The sequence below is a fragment of the Thunnus thynnus genome, chromosome 1, assembly GCF_963924715.1.
Source record: "Thunnus thynnus chromosome 1, fThuThy2.1, whole genome shotgun sequence".
NCBI lineage: Eukaryota > Metazoa > Chordata > Actinopteri > Scombriformes > Scombridae > Thunnus > Thunnus thynnus.
In genome coordinates, this window is record NC_089517.1 from 3,883,935 (window position 1) to 3,907,679 (window position 23,745).

At 40.5% G+C, this 23,745-nt stretch overlaps 1 protein-coding gene across 2 annotated transcripts in view; it reads left to right on the forward strand.

Annotated features, from left to right (window-relative positions):
- The window catches only part of LOC137188058 (SH3 and multiple ankyrin repeat domains protein 2-like), a 166,719-nt gene that overhangs the window by 117,069 nt on the left and 25,905 nt on the right, over positions 1–23,745 (forward strand). For both annotated transcript variants that reach the window (XM_067597469.1, XM_067597551.1), the window contains exon 16: positions 23,529–23,664. In XM_067597469.1, the coding sequence (XP_067453570.1) occupies positions 23,529–23,664 (136 nt within the window). The remainder of the gene's footprint in view (positions 1–23,528; positions 23,665–23,745) is intronic.

The following is a 23,745-nucleotide window of genomic DNA, read 5'->3' on the forward strand; positions in this document are numbered from 1 at the left end:
CCTTCTGTTTGTGCATAAGCGTGTACGAGTGTGAGTGTGTGTGTGTGTGTGTGTGCAATAGAGATAGATGGAGTAAAGCACTTACTCTCTTATATAACACTCAACTTTGGCCAAGAGAAGGATGTGTGACCAGTGTAACATGCAAATGCATCTGCCTCCCCGTGCCCCTAGGTGTGTGTGTGTGTGTGTGTGTGTGTGTGTGTGTGTGTGTGTGTGTGTGTGTGTGTGTGTGTGTACTTGCCATTCTGTCAGATCTCTGCCTCTCTGCATCTCTCTGAGGACTGCAACACTGCACACAACTGACAGTTGTGTGCAGTGAACTAGTACAGGCAGTCCTCACCATTTCTTTCTCCAAAAGCACTTAAAGAAGAGGGAGGGCTCTCCGCCGGCCGTGCAGCAGGCAGCTCACTGACTCCGTCTCTAAAATCTCATATCCCAGCTACTGTGTGCGAGCTCTGATTTATGGAACAAAATGCTTTTGTGTTTATGTTAACGCTGGCTATGAGGATAACATTATAAACATATGATGTAAAACCTGATTTACAGCAAAAGAGATTATAATCGTCAACATTGTATTATATAAAGTATACTAGAACAGCAAAATATTAATATTAAGGATGCTTTTTAATGCTTTCATAGCTTTCAGCATTTAAAACTAAGTTTCTTAAACTTTTGTGGAAATTGGTACCTAAAAATGGTATAAAAATAAAAATGTTAATACAATTATGAGCATTTTCAATGCACTCGTGTACATTTAGAGTTAAAGCAGAAGCTCAGGTACCATCCAAATTTAACTAATAATGTGTACATGATGCTTATGACTGTGTGAAAGGCATGTGTGCTCTCTGCAGTATATCTGGTCGTTTTGTCTCAGTTGACTGTCTGTTAGCAGCTAAGTAGAGAAGAGAAAAGCTTCTGTTTGAGATGTTTTCCACGTCGGGTTTGTTGCTGTCAGACCTCAGAACCATCTTAGTTATAGTTCATAATTTTATATGACAACACATGAACAACATCTGCATCTCTAAACGCAGGTTACTTTGGTTTAATACTAGCAGGAAGTCGTGTCTCTGTGCTCCTGATTACAGGCGTTATTGCCCTTGACCCTGTTACAGCTGGCTGAGCAGCCGGTTTGCCGGGTGGCAGCGCGGCTGACCAGAGGCTCCGGCTTGTTTTTGGCTTATTAAAGAAGCAAGAATGAGATGTTTTTATTTTATATTTTATATTTTATATTATTCACCTTTTATTTTTCATGCAAACTGATATTTTACTGCCACATCAACAGAAATTTAAACATTTGTATCCTTTTATTCATTGCAAATTTACCTTTCAGCGCTTCTTTGTGCGCTGTGCTCACATGTTTTCATAACTGGCCGCAGATGTCGTTTATTTCTGTGCAGTTAAATGTTGTTACAGTACATCCTTGTCTAGAGGCAGAGAGGAAAAGCATCCTGACAGACTCTTCTCTTTCCTCACTAACAAAGATTTGTGTGTTGTATAAAAAGAATAGTTTATAGATTCGGGAAGAACTGGATGAAGGTCAAGTGCGGTGGGATGATTGAGGAGAGGGATGAAGAGGGTTCATCGCTGGGGGGATGAACAGGAGCTGAAGGTCAGTCGAGGTCGTGTATGGTGGGATGACAGGGGACGAGGGGAGGGATGTGGCCAGAGCATCTAGGAACCCTTGGGGGTCTAGACTCAGGGTGGGGGCACGTCTCGATGAGCTTTCTGCTTCATCGTCTACCAGTGGTTCCTATAATAGAGGAGGAAGAGGAAGAAGGAGAACTACTTAGATGGAAGTATTGACCCTGACACAAATGTCTTTGATGGTGGGAGGAAACTGGAGCAGAAACCTACATGAACACAGAGAGAACATGCAAACTCACCGCAGGAAGGACCTGAGACGAGTTCAAACCCAGGACCTTCTTGAAGAACAGGGTTGGGGTCTGGGGGGTTAAACAGACTTATACAGGTATACACAGGTGATTGGATTAGTGAGAGAGAGCGGAGCATGGTCTTGTTCCTGAACCTTCGTTATAATAACTTCATTTTATTTCTTCAGTTTGAGACTTGAGATGTTTAAACAAACAAAAAAAGAAAAGAACGACAGTATTTGATTTTATGTCCTAATCTTTTCTGCTGTTTTTAATGTTTTAGTTTTATTTTTCACTCATGTGCTTTGTGTTTTATAGGGGAGACCAGGGACAGTTGTAACATTTTTTGCAGTTTTCTCAATAAATCAGAAACCATTTTCACTGGAATAGTTCATTTGATATATTATAAACTTCAATGTGTCAACTAGTGAAACAATGTATTTAAGTGGTTTTATGAAATATGTACAGGTTACAAAATTGATTTAAATACAGTCTCAGTGCACAGAGACAGTTGTACAATCTAACTGAGCATGTGCAGAGTGAGTTTAATCACTGTAGCTTGTTTCTGATTGGAGGAATTCACGGTGTTACAACCATCTGGTTACTGGTTTTAAGAGACAACATCACATCACTCTGATTCTGGCTTCTCTCCATCGGCTCCCTGTTTGTTTTAGAATTGATTTTTAAGATTTTACAGATCACTGTTAAAGCACGTCTGGGTCTGAAGCTCCAAGCTACATAACAGATATGCTGACCCGGTACAAGCCAGCCCGCAGCCTTAGATCTTCAGGTGGGGCCCTTCTGGCTGTTCCAAAGTCGAGGCTTAAATCTAAAGGTGCTTTTGTCCATCAGGGCCCCTCGACTTTGGAACGACCTGCCTGAGGAGATAAGGCTCGCAGAATCAGTGACTTCTTTTAAATCACTTCCTAAAACCCATTTCTACAGACTTGCTTTTATGTAATGTTGTCTTTCGATCATCTTTCTTTTAAACTTTTTATCATCTCTTTATTGTCTTTCTTTGTCTTCGACCGCCATCTTTTTAAGGTCAGATCTGTTATTGTCTTCTGTCTCAGGTCTTTGCTTTGCATTTGTCTGTCAAAGCACTTTGTAAACTTTGTTTTTAAAAGGTGCTATATAAATAAAGTTATCAGTATTATTATCCCATGTTACAACTGTCCCCTGTCTCCCCTACTTCAGGGGTTTTTGTTTGTTTCAATGTTGTTTTGTTGCCACATTTGTTCTGTATGTTTAATGTTCTTGTGCTGCTTTATAATCATACTTTATTCTATAAAATAAGTTGTCTGTCCTCAAATCAGGCCCCAAAAGACTAGAAAAGTGCAGCTGACTCACTACAAAGGATAAGGATGGCAATAGTGTATATTTTTCTTATTGTAAAGAACTAACAACTACTACTAAAAAGTCTTCCAAAGCCTGATATATCTGATTCATCTCCGTTGTTGCATCGGGTGACATGTTCCTTCATTACGACAGACATGTGCGTTGTAGTTTCTTTTTATTCAGTCCTACATACAACATCCTGCTGCTGGAAACAGTCACTAAACACCAAATCCGCATCTGAAAATAGTCCCCAACAAATATACTATTTACTTCTTCTTAAGTGCAGTTTCCTAAATATTCTGCAGTGAGCAGCTGATGCAGGAAATGATTTAGTCTTTGGATCCAGTGGGCAGCAGACACTCCCGACCAGTCCTCCCACTATAAGACACACAGAACAGCAGAACACAGAGCGACTAATACATTAATGATGAACGATAATGTATTATGAGAATAAGAGCTGAAGTCTTTGGAAGATCGTAGTAACTGAGATTAGAGGAGAAGAGTTTGTGGTGATAAATATTATATTATTGGATATTTGGGAGCTGAAGCATCAAAGCCACATGACACATTTTGGGAGCATCCTTGCTTTATTAGTTTTATTGATTTTCCTTTAGACAGAGGATTTTGTGATGGGACTTAATGCAGGGAGAGATGAATCAATGGGACATCACAGTGAGAGACTTTGTTTGACCAGAGGAGTGGGACTGTTCAAGGATCTTTGATGCTTTATTGATTCGAATGTGTGTATTGTTTGTTGGTACAGAGCGAAGTCGCCACTAGGATTTTTCATTTTGCAGAAAGGCTCATCTTTAGTGGATATAGTGCAGATGTTTGAGCTCGTGGAGCACTCACACACACTCAGTCATTGTATGGAAAGCAGTCGGCCTGCAGCTATTACATTTCCTGTTGACAAAGATTCAAGGGAACCCACAGGAGGCAGCGTCTAGGTAAATATAATATAATGCTGTGGGAACGGTGAAGCAGACTTTAAATCACATAAAGGAGAAAGTGTTCAGATCTTCCGCTCGGCCCAGCGCAGCTTAGACAGATGGTGTGTGTGTGTGTGTGTTTGTGTGTTTACAGAGCATTCACTGGTGCACGCATGTTTAGTTTTTCTATTCTTTTTTTTAATGTTATTTTTGCAGCCAGGTGTGTAATCACGAAGGGGAAGTCACCTGCAGTGGTTTATTCTTCCTCACGGTGCAGTTTGGATAAAGAGTTCACTGCCTCGTTGTGTCTGAAGTCAGAACAGAGTCGAGTGCTTCAGTAAGTGGAGTCTGTTTGAGAGCTGCTGAATTATATGGGAAATATTTCAGCTGCTATATTTTTAATATGACTTTAGCCCTTCAGGATTCAACTTATACCATCAGAGTAATTTGAGAGATTATATAATAACTTCTGTGCATGTTAACAGTTGCTGTGATTTGCAATATTAGAGGGAATCATAATTTTTACATCATTATTCTCGTTTTCATTGAAAAATATATTAAAATGATCATTGTGTGATTTTTGCAGGGATCTGTAGAATATGATGTTTAGGCCTGAACATCTCTGCAACATGATAATGTTTCATTTAAAATATTTTGACACATATCTCAGCTTTAACAAATAACGTGCCTCCTGAGTTAATAGTTCAGCATTAGTGTTAAAGCTACATTTTAAATGAAGAATGAAATCAAATGACTTTGTGTCAGAGGATTATCACCTCAGTCAGCAGTTCCACTCAGTGTTTTAACATCTTTCAGCTTGTTGATTTTGTTTTAAAGACCCAGACTTTACTATTTTGGTAAAACCATGTTTCCAGTGGCAAAGCTCTGAAAAACTGACTGTACACGAACTGTACACAGTTAAACTAGCTGCTTTGTCGTCACAGAGCTGATCAACTCGGCAGGTTGTGTTGAGCTTGTTGGTGAAGCTACTTGTGGGCGCTAGTATTGGGTCCAGCAAGTCTTGATCCAGTCTTCCTTCAGACCACGATGGGAAAAGAGTCTTCACTGCCAGCTTAGTTTAAGCATGTCACCGAGCACAGAGGATTACTGAACAGTCCGTCTGGCTGTCTGGCTTCGGAGCAGACGGTTAGAAGTCCCGGCCGATGGGTTTCAGAGCGACGTGGGTCGGCGTTGAGTTCAGCTTTTTGTTGAGTCTTTGTGATATTTGTTGCGTGTCGAATAAAACTTTTCTGACTACACTCGATCTTTAGTAAAACTCCAAAAGCTAAACTTCAAAAACAGGAATCTTAAACGTTGAATACGAGGCTTAATGTGACAAAAATGTAAAGACGAAAAGAAACCGAAACTTGTTTTAGAAAAAGATTAAAACGCGCGTACTTTAGGTGACGAAATAAAAGAATAAAGAAGACGTCTAACAAACTGAAATAAATGAGAACAAAGTGTCTGAGCTCAGAGATGAAGAACAAACTTATCGACTCAGTCAGGACAGGCGGAGTTTTGGGCAAGTTTGAGGTGTTTTGCGTCACAAGTACTAATGAATATTAATTTTCTTTGTTCTCAGGGATAAAACATGGTGTGGCTTAACTGGTGGCCTGTCTTTTGAGTTTATGATCTGGTCTCTACATTAGTGATTCCAGCATAACATTTAGATCAAACATTCAGAAGCACATGGATTCAAACATAAAGGCAACATAACTCTTATGTCATAATAGTTAGACTCTACCCTCTCCTTCCAGTCACACATCAAATCCGTCACCAAATCCTCCTTTTTCCACCTCAAGAACATCTCCCGACTCCGGCCGTCACTCTCAAACACCGTCGCCGAGACCTTGATCCACGGTTTCATCTCAAATCGTCTGGACTACTGCAACAGAGTCCTGTTCGGGGTTCCCAGTAAAACCCTGGACAGGCTCCAATATATCCAGAACTCAGCTGCTCAGGGTTCTTACCCACACCGAACCCTGGCAGCACATCACCCCCACTCTCATTCACCTACACTGGCCCCCCCAGTACCTTTCAGACCTCCTCCACCAACACACACCTTCCCCAAGCCTGTTTGTAAAGCGTATTTGGGTGTTTTGAAAGGCGCTATATGAATCTAATTTATTATTATTATTATTAAACACTCAACATGGCATTGTTCAAACATGTCTTTAACATTGTCAAAAATATTAATGTCTATAAGGTTAGAAATGCACAAAAAGGTTAAAGCAGCAATTAGCTGATCACACAACATATGAAATATTATATTAAATACAACCGTTCGTGCATATTTCAGTGTTAAAAGCTTTAGCTCAGTCAAATGGTCAATAAATGTTTTTACATCAAGAAAAATGTTTTATCCCTAAATCTTAATATTTCTCCAACGGCTCATTGTTCAGTTATCAGAGTTGTATTATTCTTTGTGTGATTTTATGATCATTAACATTGTCCGGTTCATATACTGATTGTACAGCTTAATTAACATTAATTAAGACTAAGCTAAGAAGGGAATCTACCAACGTTTGGTCACTCAGCAATGTACTCTTGAATCTGTGACAGTCTCTGGAGATAAATGAGACCCAAGAGAGTCTCTTTAACAGTCCAGCAGTCTCTCAGGAGACCTGGTTCATCTCCTCAGGGGTCCTCGGTGGACGAGAGAATTCAGTCTCTTCTTCTTGACTTAATGTCCAGTTAAAATAACTAAAAGGGTTATTTATTATCTTTCACATCTGGCTGTGAATTTTAGTTATCTTGTCTTGTTCCTCGGTTCAGATGACCCAAAGGTCCTTTATGCTTCTAGTCAGCTGTTAATGTAGTTATTTTGTCAGCCGTGGTCTCTTCAGGAGGTCTGGTTAACCTTCATTTTGTCAGACCCCCACTGGGTAAAGAGATCAATTCTGTTAGACATTCACCTCCTTGTTGGAAATTAAAGAAAGGTTGTGTTTGAAAAATTCATAGTGTAGCATCTAGCAGCTAAAGAGCCTGATATATTTCTCAGGAGTTGGTGAAGACTAAACCAGAACTAACAAGGGGAACGAATACTGAACTTCCATTTATCTCAACTAGTTTACAGCTTGTTGAGCTTCCCCTAAGTGACCAAGAATTCAGTTATTTCTATTTTAAACCAAAAAAATGAATGTGAATCAGTGCGTTTCCATCAACTTTGGTCTGTGAATCTATTAAAGAAGACCTGACAATATTGCGTAAAATGATGGAGCTGCAGTAACTCTGATACATCAAGACATTTGATGCAGAGTGAGGGTCTCTGGCACAACTTCACCTACTTCCAAGGTGCACGGAGAAAAGAAAGAAGTCTAGAAAGATTCGGCAATTCAAGCGTTTCGGCTAACTAATAAAGTTGTTCCTCATACTACAAGTGTTGCTGGAGTTCTCATCTTTCTATACATCGAGACATTTGACAATTCACTGATTTGTCAAATTATAAAATATTAAATGGCAACTAATTTGATAATGGACTTATCGTTTTAGTCTCTTTTTTTGGCAGAAATGCAAACGATTTGCTGGTTTCAGCTTCTGTATTTGAGGATATGAAGCTTTTCTGTGTCAAACATGACAGTAAACTGAATATCTTCAGATTTTTCACTGTTCAGACTAAACAAGACATTTGAAAATGTCACCATGAGCTCTAAGAAATATAAAACTGAAGCATTTTTCACTGTTTTCTGATCAACTAATAAACAAATTTGTCACATGGGGTTTTTGACACCCAACTAACTTTCGTCTGACATCACATGACAAGTTACATGTCTAAGCCTGGTCAAGTTCATGTTTGTCTAATATCAGGTATTGATTTTTGTTGTGGGAACAGAGCTGAGCTGCTGCTTCAGCCTCGGGGCTTCAGAGGTGGGAAAAAAAGGAAGAAAGCTCTCCATCATCATCATCATCAGTTCCCCTCAGCTATTTATTCACTACCCACTTTAACACTGATCAATACCAGGAATAACAGGAATCTCTCACACATGCAGCTGTGCACAAACACACACCAAACCCCCAAAAGGCTACGCGCTGAAATCACATGATATTCAGTCTTAAAATAACACAGAGTGGAAGCATCGTTTCCTATAAATAATTTATTTATAGGTACGGTGCACAAAGAGCAGCGTGGCTGAGCCCACGGTGTTCAGGGAGCTGCTGTTTAAACATCAGCCCACTGTCAAAACACCATATGACACTAAAACCTTAGAAGATGGCTGCACTGGGAGAAGAAGAAGAAGCAAATGGGGATGAAATCTGGCAAAGCAGTCCATTGACAAAAAAAAAAGAAGCTCGGTATCAAATGAAGTCCCTATTTAATGATGAATGGTATGATCCAGTCCCCCCCCCCAAACATTCTCAGCACCACTCCCACCTCCAGCACAATCACACAGCAACTGTCGCTAAGGGGAAACTTCCTCAAAAAAACAACATTTAATAGGGAAAAAAAATGAAAGAAACATTAGAAAGAGCAACAGAGGAAGGATCCGTCTTCCAGGATGGACAGAGTTAAAGATAAATAAATAACATATATTAATATATGTTATGGAATTTTCCATCTTTACAGGATACAAATTGGGTTACATTGGGTCAAGCTTGGCTTTGAGGTCACACTGTAATTCTTCTCCTTGAGACTTCAGCTGTATGTGATGTTTTGGGGGAGGCGGGAACCTCTCTGATAGAGGGTATATCAGCATTTCCATGGTTACCAAGGTCAGAGGAGGCTTCCCTAAACAACACAGATGGGTGGATGATACAGTCAGATGCTCAAACCGAAACGCTGAAATTACACGCAACGTGACTTAAACGGTCCCTTGTTTAGAAACTAGTGAACCAATCAGACTAATTTTTCATATTGTAGGCTGATAAAGACGAGGACTCGGACCTTCAGGGGACAGAACGGAAAGAGACAGCATTGGTTTTGGTTCTCCACTTGGCCAAGTGCTTCAATAAACATTTCCAGCATTAAGACATCAAAAGTCTCATGTGCGCCTTTCCCCACTGCTGACCATCGCTCAAAATATCCACAACAATTTGGCGTCACGAACAGGATCAGAGCTCAAAATATCCACAACATAGAGAATATGATCAGAAGGACATCAAGGAACTTCCAGGTGCTACCAAACAGACTGGAGCAGCTACTGGTTTGGACTGAGATACCTGAGTCTCAAATGTCAGTTTAGTAAAACGGTTGATGGAGTTCATTCAAAGAACTGAGAGTGATAAGTGGAATACACAAGACAAACGTATGGCGCCTTGCAGTAACAGTCCTGCTAGTTTGCTGCATGTCACTGTGCAAAATAGGTCTAACCAAAGGTTGCAACCTCTATTATACTGTACAGCATCACTCTAGAGATATGTGCGATGAATGCTTGGTGAATCACAGCGCTATGATGTAAATAGAAAAGAAACAGATGCATGTAGAGACATGTCATCGACTCATGTCACCCATCTGTGCTGCGCTCAGTGGTGGAAGATCATTTCAAGTACTGTACTTATTGTCAACAAATCTCATGCGCAGAGCCAAACCAACAATTTGTTCCACAGCCTGATAAATCTTATTCCTCTGTGCCGTAGACCTGCGACCTGTCGTCCAAGAACATGCTGTTACAACCTCTTGACTTTGCACTACATTATACACTGTAAATAACTTTAGTGCAAAGTCAAGAGGTCGTGATATGTAGCACAACAAGCTAGTGAAGCTGTAAATATAACTGTGCTCCTGGGCATGCTCAGTGTTGTCTGCCTTACACAGAACTACTCTCCAGAGACTGAAAATGTGATTGCTGTTATTAGTCTTTGGAGCCGTTTCTAAACAATCTAACATGTCCAAACGCTTCATAATGAAACAACATGTCACCCAGTGCAGCGGTGTGGCTCACTGATGTGTTTTTAATAGTTTTTGGAACAACAACAGAGGAATAAGATATATCAGGCTTTGGATAAACACACAATACTTATAAGTAGATCAGTTCATTGTTGGTTTGGATCCAAACATGAGATTTGTTGACAACAAGAAAAATATAGAAAATCACCAGACTTATCCTTTAAGTACAGTTTAAAGTTACTTGTAATTTCCTCAAATATTTCTAATTTTTGCTGTTATATTTCTACTTCACTACATTTAAGAGAGAATTATTGTACTTTTTATTCCACTACATTTATCTGATATAGTTACTAGTTACTTTACTAGTTCTGACATATGATCAACTTATAAAATATTACACATTATCAAAGATTCAGAGTGAGGGTCTCTGGTACAACTACACCTACCTCCAAGGTGCACGGAGAAGAGAGATGAGAACTCCAGCAACACTTTATTAGTTGACCGACACGTTTTGGCTTGTGGCCTTCATCAGGGTCATCATAAAACACATTACAAACAGCATTTAAATAAAGTAAGTTGGATATGAAAAAAGGTAAAGTTAAAAAAATATAAAAGACAACCAATCATATACATCCAGACACATATCAGCCAATGGGGCGTCTACAAAGATGGGTTGGATATATGGTCATGTGGCTTCAGGCCAATCGTTGTCCAAGAAGGGACATGGGTGACGCCATGTTTGGTCCATTAACTAGAAAGGTGCAACTAGGGGTTGGTGGTGCTTGGGTTTTTTGTTCATCCAAAAATGTGCCTATTAGATATGACGTACATTAGAAACACTTTGATTAGGATAATAACAATAATAATAGTGATAGTAAAGATAAAAGGCTTTATAAAGTGCTGTGTATAGAGAGCAGAAAGATGCATAATACAACAATATAAATTGATAAAAAATAATAAAAAGTAATAAATAAATCAAAAATTATCACATAATCAAAGATTAAAACCCTGCATACTCTCAGACAGGATAAGGATGACAGTATTCTATGTTTACCTCCATGATAATTGTGGGTGCAGTCAGACAGATAACTCAGAACCTCGGCATGTAAAACCAAAACTATCTTCATACCACGAGGACTAAATGACCTTTTTACTTGTAATTGCACCGTGTGAACCCAAAGGTTGAAGCAAACAAAGTGTGGATGTTTCTGGTGCGTCAGGGTGAGTGGGTGTGAGCTCCGGGGCGCGATGCAGACGTGGGGGTTTTTGCGGCCTGTCGCTGTTTCGAGGGGACTGTTTGGATCTGTGCCAGTAGGGCAGAGTGGTAGTTAACGCTATGAACTATCCATTAGTGTCCTCCTCTGTGCCGCTATCTATTTCTGTTTGGCCATTGGCTGACAACAACTCTGTCTCGTGACTTCTGTTTGATCTGAACGGCTGCACAACAAAGTCAGTCTGTAAGTGACGCATCTTACATCGCAGTACGTCGCAGGAGTGTCACTGTACGTGCTGTCGGAGTGTATTTCAAGAGGTGAGGCTGACCTTGTGTGTATGTGTGTGTTTCCAGGAAAATTCATACAGTAATTTGCTCGGTTGAAGCAGAGCATCGGTGAAGGAATTGAGGACTGCATGCAGAGTGTGTGTGTGTGTGTGTGTATGTGTGTGCGTGCCCTTACGTGTGTTCTCATCGTCAGTTTGATATTCAGCTACATGATTCATCAGAGTCAATAGTCTTCTAACTAGGACTCTGAGTCATCAGAATAAAACTCTTGTCTCCATCCTCCCCGCCCCTCCTCTTCTTCCTATTTCAATCCTTCACTTCTTCTTCGTGTTTTCTTGTGTTTCTCTCTTACACACACACACACACACACACTCAAACACTTTTTCCTGTCTGTATATTTCTGTATTTAATGAGCCGTCTTTGATGTACTCCAGCTTCCTACAAGGGGAAAACACACGCACTGAATTCAGAGAGCTCCCCCCCCCCCCCTCCCTCATGCAGTCTTAAGATGCAGATCAGCTCCGTGTTTCTGATGACTGCCACGCCTTTAATGTGTGGGTGAAGGTATGCGGACGTGTTCAGGTACACGCACACGTCACTCTTGTGAGTGTGTGTGGCTGCATTTCATCAAATCCTTCTTTGTTGCATAAAGCAAGTGAATACTTGGATTATTTATGTATCGTTGTTGTGTTTTTTTTCCTGTCGTCTTTTATCTGTTTCTTCTTCTCTGCAAGTTTATTCAGTGTCTTTTTTTTTTTGAAGAGCCAAGCCTGGTTTTGGTGATTGGCAGGTCAAAAGATATCAAGGTTAAAACTGGGCTAAATTTGGTTGCAAAGTGAATGATTTTTTTAAAAATATCTAACCTACATATGATGATAGTTTCAACAGCCGGATCAGTATCAGGGCCGATACTGACTTTAATAAATAAGTGGATAGAATATCAGCCGTGATGTAACACAGTGAGGCACAAAGATTTTAAATTTAGGGGGAAAAATGAGCTGATATTAAATCAGAATCTGCATCTGGAGAGAAAAAGTCACATCAGTTCATGCTTATAAATAAAACCCTGTTGACACAAAGCATTTCAGCCGAATTTGCTCCAGTTTTGAACGACATGCTGAGACAGACATAACAAAATAATCATTATTATTATTGTTGTTGTTGTATGATTCTCTACACATTCAGCAGAAGAACAAAGGAAGTGTCAGTTTAAAGAAAAATGCTGAGTCAGTGTTTGGGGCTGTGTAACCAGCTGGTTTCTAGAGACTCACATAGAAAACAACATTTAAGTGAACTATGTTTACATTTACCTGACCAGGACGAGGAGGCAGCAGGTTTTGGAAGGTGATGTATATTACTACTTTAGGATTTAAGTCTCATGACCAGAAGTTGTGATTCTCACTGATACAGGGACGTCTGTCTTCTGCTTTAAAGAACACACACAGACAACGTCTTGCCGGTAAATGTGGACATTTATTTATAGCTAAATGTCTATCAATAACATGATAAATGAGTCATTAAGGAGGAGTACATAATTGAAGAAAAATTGAATCAAACAAATGAATAAAAGATCTTTAAATGGGGAGATAAACAGATCATTTAGTTGGTGATAGTGAACTGAGGAACAGTGGGACGCCAGAGGAAATAATCAACTTCACTAGCAAGGACCACACCATCAACAAATTAGGTTTGGATGATTTATTGAGGAAAACAATTGATGTGCATAGTTCTTGTGGTTGCTGACTGCGTTGTGGGGAATCCGCTGTAGCACCCGAGCAACAGCGGACCCCCAAAAACCTCCATGAGCAGATCTGAGATCTTTGAGATCTGAATGAGTGTAGAGATGGTACGTTTCATTGGTCACCTCAGCTGGGTGTCGCCATGTGTCACCACTTCCTGTATCCGTTGTTTCATATTAAAAGCCCTCTAGCGTTTCATATACAGTCCATCCATATATGAGGTTCTGACCTCATTTTGACAAGGTGCAGCTCCCGAGTGGAGCTTGAGGCGGCTAACCGACCAATGAAAAGTGAGACGACTGAGACTTATCAAATGGTCTTGGGAGCAGTTCTTCTGGCCAGACAACAAACTTCAAAATTACTATAAAAAATTGAGACTTATTGCGGCACAAAAATATAAAAAGACAAAGAAAAAGATTTCCTTCAGTTCAATACTGAGATGCAAGCTTATGCTTGTTTTAGAAAAAGGTTAAAATGCTCGCATACTGTAGATGAATAGATTAGATGTCTAGAGAAAAGAAGAACTTAGATAACCTGAGTAGAGTCTGGATGAGCTCAGATGAGGACCAGTCTGTTCCTTTTATCAACTCGTTGGCAGGGTTTTGGGTTTTAGGTGTGTTTAGGGCGTGAAAGCCTCTAATGAATGTTCATTTCTTTGTTTCAAGGAGAAAATGTAGTTTGGAACTAAAATGGCTGATTATCTTCTGTGACTATAATGGCTGCTCATACTTCCTGACTCTTCATTTGAATCACACACTTCAGTCCATCACTACGGTCAATCAATCGTGATTCTTAGCATAAAATTGTACATAGTAGTGTCTTATATAAAATATACAGAAAACAGGTCACTCAGTCATACAGCAGTGAGTTCCTGAGTAATTAACTGACAAGATTATTCCAGTACTACTACTGCACAGAGGTTAAACAACACTAATTTGATCATGCAATAATTAAAAATGCCTTATTACACAACATATTTGTGCGAGATTTTGGTATCCGTAGTCAATAGATGGCAGTGTAATAAAAGTATAACTAAAGCACATATTGTTATATATACACATACTAACATAGTTTGCCTCAGACGAATCTAAAACTATGTTTTAAAGTTCATGATATTTTACAGTCCTTTGATCTCCTTGATCTGACTGCAGACAGCAGGGGTCCAGACTGTGTCCTACATTTGTGTGTGTGTGTGTGCGTGTTTTTGTTACATCTTTGGGACCTTTTCTGGTATAAACAGCGACCTTGTTGGGACCAGTAGTCCTCATGGGGACCAAAGCTCCGTCCTAATGAGGTAAAAGGTCATTTGGGAGGTGTGAGAAGGGTTTAGGTTCAGCTGTCCACAAAGTCCTAATGAGGATAGCTGCACAAACAACTGAGCCTGTATAAATAAAGGTTAAATAAATAAAACAACACTTTCTGGAGAACAGCGGCTTTCACTAGACTGGTGAAAAATCTAAATGAGAAGAAAAACAAATGTGCGTGCGATAAACTCTAAAGCTCTGTGAGGCCTGATGGAGTTGTACAGTGAGCCAGATGTGCTCCTCAGGCTGGTAGATGTCAGACTGCTGCCTCAGATCTTCTGGTAAATGTGATACATAGTAACTCAAATAATCTTCACCAATCTTTGTTCTTACTGCAGGAACAGCGAGCAAACAAGCAGCTTCATATCGTACAAGCAGCACAAACATAAACTATAAAGATTAGTGTGTTTTTTGTCACCAGATCCTTGTAAAACACCTTGTAAAGCTTCTCCAAAAATCAGTCCCGCAACAAATCCAAAAAGGCTCTTTAGCATGATTTTTGGGAGATGAAAATGGTGTGTGTGTGTGTGTGTGTGTGTGTGTGTGTGTGTGTGTGTGTGTGTGTGTGTGTGTGTGTGTGTGTGTATTCAGTCTCGTGACTTGTGTTCTTCAGTTAAAATGACCCAAAGGGCCATTTAAGTGTCTTCACATCCTGTTGTTAATTTTATTATCTTGTCAGCCGTCTGTCTCTCAGGGGTTTGAGAGTCCAGCGTCTGGTCTGGTCTGGTCTGGTCTGGTCTGGTCTGGCCGATGTCTCCTGTCTGGTCACCCCCATCGTGAGAGATGAAAGGGCCAGTTCTGTGGATTAGAGATGCACTGATACTGATATTGATATTGGGTATTAGTCCGATACTGACTCAAATAGCTGGATCAGGTATTGATGACAATGGGCCGATCTGGTATCAGAGACCATTATGTTGATAAATAGCAGTTCAGTACATTTATATCTATGTATTTATTTGTTATATTTTGTTTTACAACGTTTAAATCAAGCCTCATTTTGCCTCACACATAAAACAAATGATCCCAGTCTCTTCCACACAGTGAGTCATACAGCTTATTAATTAAACACTGATATCAGATCAGTACTCGCTCTCATCCGATACCCCAAGCCCAGGTGTCAGTATTGGTATCGGAACTGCATCTCTACTGTAGATCTGAAAGTCTGGACAACAACACTCGCCTCCATGTCTTTGTGGAATTAGAGAAAAGTTTTTGTCCTCTCTACATTACTGACAAGTGATGTTAGTTATTTGTTTAAAAGGGAAACACTTTCAGTTTTGGATGATATCTATCTCCTGCTCCTGTGTGGTTCTAATCTTATTTTAAGCCATTTTGGGCAAAAGCATCAGCCGAATGACAATGTAAGAAAAACAATGATTTAGCATCAGATCAGAAAACACTCATATTAGTCATTTTTGAGGGCAATGATAAACTACATGTTTTGTTGTCTAGTTTGGAGGACTTGGTGGTTTTCTACCAGCACAGAGAGCTGGTTAAAGCTGGTTGGATTATGGACTTGTTGTGTGTTGCAGCTTCTTCTTCATATGCTTCTGCAGTCAGTCTGGGATGAAGGATGATGGAGGTCATCTTGTACTCTCATTGCCTCAGACCTCTCAGTGTCTCTTCACCATGTTGTCCCATTTCTCTCACTTCAGTCTTCACCTTGATACTACAAGAACCTCCTACTTCTTAACTAATCCACCTTTGGATTAGATGGTTTAAGTCAAGTCAATTTTATTTATGTAGGACCCCCGTTGTTTGTTAGTCTGTCCCTCCCGCTGCAAGAAATAGTCGGACGAGAGCATATCGACCAACTAATCAACCAGCAGACTACAGCCCTACTTTTTTTGTTGCTGTTTGGGGAAAAAAGCATTTTAATCATTTAGCCAATATTTAATTTTTTCCCCCAATTTTTTTTTAACTAAATTCAGATATATGATGAAGAATTTGTAGACTTTGTCATGAAAAACCAGCAAAATGTTGTTTTTTTTTCAACTGGATTATCACACAGTCCCTGGTTGAATGGCCCTAAAACAGAAGTAACATCCAACATAACAGTTGTAAAAAATAAAAAAGAGCCAGTGAGATATTGCAGATGCATATTTAGATTTCTAAGTACTTGTCATATACTTTCTTGCAAAAGTAAAAGATTCCCAAAGGTCCAAGTTGGTTGCAGCAACACCACAAACAAGTATATTAGTGTGAAATCATCTCCTGCAGAAGTGTTTTATTATGTTGCATACCTTCCTACAAACATCAGAATGTGACCATGTTGTTGAGTAGTTTTATTTTATTAATGTGTTGACAGATTTGTATTGTATATGTAACACTGTTTGGACCCACAGTTTTATTTGATCATGTAAAGTTTTTTTCTTTATTGTGATATTTAAATCAATAACTATTCAGTGTTTGGTTTTGATGTATTTGCAAATACTGGTCTGTATCTGTATCATCAGCTGACCTCGCCGCGAGCCCGTCGACCCCTCCCTGCTCCGACAGGCTGGATTAGCGGCGTGTCATCGCAGCGTGTGTGCCTGTATAGGTCAGATTATAATTGATTAATCAGATTAGCGACTGTCAGTGAACGTCGGTCGGGGTAGTCGCTCCGGATGAGATTGGATTGAGCGATCAGATAGATTCAGGGCTGCCCGTGTTCGGCTAAATGGGCCGAATGATGCTTAATGTTGTGGAACTATTGTAATGGTTATGATAATGATAATGGCTTCTGAATAGGCCCTTCTGCTTGATGTGACAGAAGACCGACTTTTACATTCATTCTGTATTGGGAGGCCTGATTTCCTTGTGTGTGTTTGTGTGTGTGTGTGTGTGTGTGTGTGTGTGTGTGTGCTATTGATTAAACTATTAATGTTCAGCCATAAAGCTGCTGGTTTAATGCTGTTTTTCTTTCATGTAGTTGTTGGTTCAGGAGCGTTTTGGCAGTTTATGGCCGTCGGGCTTCATCTCTCTCTTTTTACATTTTTCTCTACTCCAGCCGGCCGGAGATACGACACTCTACTAACACACACACACACACATGTGAAACCTCTGTGACCCATATAATCCTCTCTGTGTGTGTGTCAGCGTTAGACACCAGAGTCAATGATCGTGGAAACTGATCAATATCACTAATTGTCTGCATGTATCTGATAACCGACGCATTGATTTATCCCACGACGCCACAGTCTGACCAGTCAATTACAGACATAGAGATCCATTAAGGTGAATTATTTCTTTTTAAATTAAATTTCATATTATTACTGTTAATATAATGGAACAGTGAGCCAAATCTCTTTCATTGTTGATCAATTTTTGGCCTTTTGGAAACTATGATGGTGCATATTGGTGATTATAATGGATGTATTGACACAGCAGCTGACTCGGTTTTTTTGCTTTTTGCTTTTTTATTGGTTATACTGGGGCTGAATTCGTCAAATCTGGAAATTAAGTGTATTTCCATCCACCTGTTTTTATTCGGCGGAAATTCAAACAGAAGTCAAAATATTGCAAAAAAGCTGACGGAGGTGAAACATCTGGTTTATCAATTAAAAACAAAATGAGACATACTTAATAGGGGTGTGCCCGAATACAAATACATTATTCGGCAAAGCATAAATAATGGGTTTTTTTACGAATATTTTTTTCATACAAATATTTTAAAAAATATTTTAAAAGATATTTGTTAGTTAGAGGTCTGTCTGCAATGAGGCGATAAGTAAAGTTTTAGCTCAGTAGTCAGCGCAGTCATCTATGATCTGGGAGACTCCAGTTAAGACCCGGTGTGGGGACCTCCTTCGTAAGGTAGTTTATTCATGAACATTTATTGTAACGCTTTAATTTTCTAAAATTAAAAGCGTAATAAAAACAAAAACAGGATTTTTAAGCCTCTTTCCACTTTTATTCGAATACAAATACAAATAATTTTGCTGCCTCAACAAATACCGATACAAATACAAATACTGGACTCTCTGCACATCCCTAATACTTAATATGATAAATGATATAAAACTGAAAAGTCACTGAAGGTTTCACTGAAACGGAGGCAGATGTTAACTGTGATGTCTGTGTGGATCGATCAGTGTTTCTCAGACTAATGATCGCTCGGCGCTCTTTTATTGTTTTCATCCTGTTGGATCTCTTCTTCTTCTTCTGCAAAATGGTTTAATGTCTCCAGACTGGAGAATAATCGTCACTTTTTCCGATTTACCGGAAATGTGATTATTAGCATTATATTTGGGTGGAAACATGAATATTATCAATCTCTGACTGACCTAAAATGTCTGAATTCCTGACAATTAAACTAAGAATGGCTTCAACAACCACTGACATCTAACCAGCAGTCAAGAATCTTTAAGTAAGCCTGCACAACACGTACTAAAAGTACTTATTGTTACATTGATTATCAGACCGGGACCTCCAGCAGGTACTGGGGACTGTGTAGCGGTCTGGAAGAGAGTCTCCAGCTCTGAGGTCATGGTTCTCTGCCGGTGGTTTGTTCCCTCCACGTTGGGAGTCATTTGCTGCCCCAAGTGAACCAGAAGTTCAAGTATCTCGGGGTATTGTGTGTGAGTGAGTGAGTGTAAGACGGAGAGCGAGGTTGACAGGCGGCTCAGCAGTAATGTGGCTGTTTTACCGTTGTGAGGAAGACGGAGCTGAGCATAAAAGCGAAGCTCTCAGCTCACCTGTCGATCTACGTTCCCCTCATCAGTGGTCACATGGTTTGATGAGTGACTAAGAGACTGTGGATACAAGTGGCTGAAATGAGTTTCCTCTGTGGGGTGGAGATGGGGGGTTGAGGAGCTCACACATCCGGAGGGAGCGCAGAGTAAAGCAGCTGTTCCTTGACATCGAAAAGGAGCCAGCTGAGCCATCTGATAAGGAATGCCTTCTGGACGCCTCCTTTTTGGAGGTTTTCCAGGCGTGTCCTGATGGTAGGAGACCCCGGGGGCAGACCCAGAACACGCTGGAGGGATTATTACTCTCATCTGGTTTGGGAACGCCTCAGGATCTCCCAGGAGAAGCTGGAAGACGTTGCTTGGGGAGGAGGGATGTCTGGACTACTGTGCCTGGATAAATGGCAGGAAATGGAGAGAAGGAGGAAAACCTGATATAAACATAAGTAAATAAACACATGAATACAATAGTCAAGTGATATTAGAAGGAAGTGGAGGACTGTACGGTTTCAGCCTGCTTTTTTTCCCCCAATGAGTTTCAAATTTGTAACTTGTCAGAGGATATAACATTAAAAATCTCCTCAGTAGTTGTTCTCTGCCTGCTTTCACCGAGCCTGCATATTGTATACTTTCTAATTTCTGTTTTATTAATGTGACTGTCAGTCCTTCTTACTTCCTTTTGAGATTTCATTTAACTCTTAACAGGACATTGCTTTCTCTACACTGGTGAAAAATCTAAATACAAAAGGAAAAAAATGTGTGTACAATAAACTCTAAACATCTGTGAGGCCTTATGGAGTACGTACAGTGAGCCAGATGTGCTCCTCAGGCTGGTAGAAGTCAGACTCCTGCCTGACCCTAACCCTAACCCTAATGCCCTGACGCCCTAACCCTAATGCCCTGACGCCCTAACCTTAACGCCCTAACCCTAATGCCCTGACGCCCTAACCCTAACACCCTAACCCTAATGCCCTGACGCCCTAACCTTAACACCCTAACCCTAATGCCCTGACGCCCTAACCCTAACACCCTAACCCTAACGCCCTGATGCCCTAACCCTAACCCTAATGCCCTGACGCCCTAATCCTAACGCCCTAACCCTAATGCCCTGACGCCCTAACCCTAACGCCCTAACCCTAACGCCCTGATGCCCTAACCCTAACCCTAACGCCCTGACGCCCTAACCCTAACGCCCTAACCCTAACGCCCTAACCCTAATGCCCTGACGCCCTAACCCTAACGCCCTGATGCCCTAACCCTAACCCTAACCCTAATGCCCTGACGCCCTAATCCTAACACCCTAACCCTAACCCTTCTGTCAAGTGTGATACATAGTAACTAAAAGAATCTCCACCAATCTTTGTTCTTACTGCAGGAACAGCGAGCAAACAAGCAATTTCATATCGTACAAGCAGGTCAGTAAATAGAGCGAGATGATGGAAAGAAATATTCACCCTATAGCTGGAAAGAAAAAACAGTGTTGGCTCAAGGTTGGCAACAAGAAGGGAGGCCACACACAGACATATCAGTCAAAAAGTCATTTATTTAACGAAATAATATATCAACTAACCGATGGGGCGTGTAAGTCGGAGAAACATCAGTTGTGTTGGTAATGTATGGATGAGTGAAAATGTGGTGTAAAGAGTGTTGGATGGTACAACAAACCAAACAAAAGAAGAAGGCTGAGGCCCCTGCAAAAACCTCCCAGCTCCACCTGCTAGCTGACTCCCAGTATCTGCACAGATGGGAGTAGAGTAAGAAGACCCGTCACAACAGTAAAATATATAAATATAAACTATAAAGATAAGTGTGTTTCAACTTTTTTGTCACCTGTCTTCCTTGTAAAGCTTTTCCAAAAATAATGTCACACAACAAATCCAAAATGGCTCTTTAACGTGATTTTTGTTAGATGAAAATATTCATCTGTGTGTGTCCATCCTTTTAGTATTATTATGTAATACAGTGGAAAGACAGAGCAGATTACATAAAACTACCCCTATATGTGAACTAGTGTACTCGTCTGTCTGCATGTGTGTGTAGCGTATCAGCGGATCTCAGCGTGTCGTCGTCGGAGGGAACACGAGGTCACACCGAAACAGCTGTTGGGAGCATTTCTCTCTAATTACCGAAATGTCTGCCCTCGTGACGCCCGAGCAGCATTTTTGTGAGATTAAAACCCAAAAAAGAGAGAAAAATAAAGTCTCAACTCTTCTTCTTTTCTCTCTCTGTCTCCATCTCTTCGCCTCACCGCCGTCACTCCCATCGACCTCTACGTTCCCCCCCCCACCCATCCACCACTTTAGCTTTCTCTCCCTCTTCTCATCCATCACCCCCCCCCCCCTTCTGTCGCTTCAGGCTAGTCTCTCTCTTTCATCACTTCTTCTGACCCCTCCTCCACTATTTGTCTGGAAGAAGAGAGGAGGGGTGCAGAGGCAGCAGACTGGAGTGGAGATGAGAAGAGCGGTCCGACAAGGCCCATATTAAATTAGACGAGCAGTAATGAGATTAAAAACCATCCATGTGGGCTAGTGTGTATGTGTTTCAAAGAGAAAGTATAAAAATGTGTGTGTGTGTTTATTTGAAGAGCCAAAAAATCTAATATGAGCGTCGGGGTGTGCAGCAGCGTTTTTTTTTGGGTTCTGGCTGCACTGAGATGTTAATATATGAGCTGGATGTGGCCTGCTGGTGTCTGTGAACTCTACACACACACACACACACACACACACACACACACACACACACGCATCGCCTTTGATTATAACCGGATTGTCGCTGAATTTTCGGCAGGAAGATTTTTTTTTGGCCACAACTTGTTCCGATTGTCTTTGAAGGCAGACTGTAGCTCCGTCTCCTGCCGCCAACATGAATATTGTAATTATAAAGATGGGCGGTAGGACGGGTAGAGAGAAAGAGCTAACACCCCGCTACCGCCGTATTAGCATATCCATGGTCAGTTTTCAAATTGAATTTTTCCGCTTTTTCCTTGAAGTCTTCTTAGTGCTGTCAGCCGATATGTGCAGGATGAGTTTAAAGGAAAAAATTACCCTGTTCAGATTAAACTGTTAAAGTCACAGCGGGAAACTTTTCACCTTGAGAGAAAAAAAAAACGTGTCCCAGTTTAATAATACAGTATATCCTACAGTATTAGTGCTCATACTAATCAATATTTTCATTATTAATCAATCAGAAAATTGTTTGGTCTATTAAATGTCAAAACCCAAATAGACTCAGTTCACTAAAACATACGATAGAGCAAAGCATCAAATCCTCATAATTGAAAAGTTGGAACCAGGTAATGTTTGGTAATTTATCTTGACTGATCAATTATCAAAATAATTGCAGATTGATTTATTTTTGATGGATTACAGTCTCCCCTCGGGGGTCAGGTCAGCAAACTGTGTTTTCTAATCTCATTTCTAGACTTTCTTCCTCTCAGAGGTATTTATGTGACGCTTCGCTGCCCTGATTTGTTTCTTTGTTTTTATTCTTTCAATAACTTTTTCTTGTCTTTGAGTAAAATATGGATCATAGTCATAGTCGTTGTAGGTTTGCAGCTGCACTCTGTGAACCTGGTTTATAAATTCTTCTTCTTCTTCTTCTGCTTCTTCTTCTTCTTCTGCTTCTTCTTCTTCTTCTTATTCTCCTTCTTCTCCTTCTCCTTCTTCTTCTTTTGCTTCTTCTTCTTATTCTCCTATTTCTGCTTCTTCTTCTTCTCCTTCTTCTGCGTCTTCTTCTTCTTCTTCTTCTTCTTCTTCTTCTTCTTCTCCTTCTCCTTCTTCTGCATCTTCTTCTTCTTCTCCTTCTTCTTCTTCTCCTTCTTCTGCGTCTTCTTCTTCTTCTTCTCCTTTTCCTTCTTCTGCATCTTCTTCTTCTTCTCCTCCTTCTTCTTCTTCTTCTTCTTCTTCTTCTTCTTCTCCTTCTTCTGGCTCTGCTTCTTCTTCTTCTTCTCCTCCCCCCTCTTCTTCTTCTTCTTCTTCTTCTTCTTCTTCTTCTTCTTCTTCTTCTTCTTCTTCTCCTTCTTCTGGCTCTGCTTCTTCTTCTTCTTCTCCTCCCCCCTCTTCTTCTTCTTCTTCTTCTTCTTCTTCTTCTTCTTCTTCTTCTCCTTCTTCTGCATCTTCTTCTTCTTCTCCTTCTTCTTCTCCTTCTCCTTCTTCTTCTTCTCCTTCTCCTTCTTCTGCATCTTCTTCTTCTTCTCCTTCTTCTTCTTCTCCTTCTTCTAATATCTCTGATGATACGTGTCACAATATGCTGGAGACTAACAAAACTTTCTTACGAATGTGTTGATTTCTGGAAGAAGATTTTCCTGCCACTAATGTTTCTTCTGTTGTGTGTGTGTGTTTGTTGGGCAGGTGAACCAGGAGAATGTGGTGAAGGTGGGCCACAGACAGGTGGTCAACATGATCCGCCAGGGAGGCAACCGGCTCCTGATCAAGGTGGTGACAGTGAGCCGGAATCTGGACCCTGACGACACAGCACGCAAAAAAGGTACAACAACCTGTAGATGATACTTTACAGAGTTTGACCACTCAGATGTAATATGATATTTATCAGAAACTGAGGTAACAG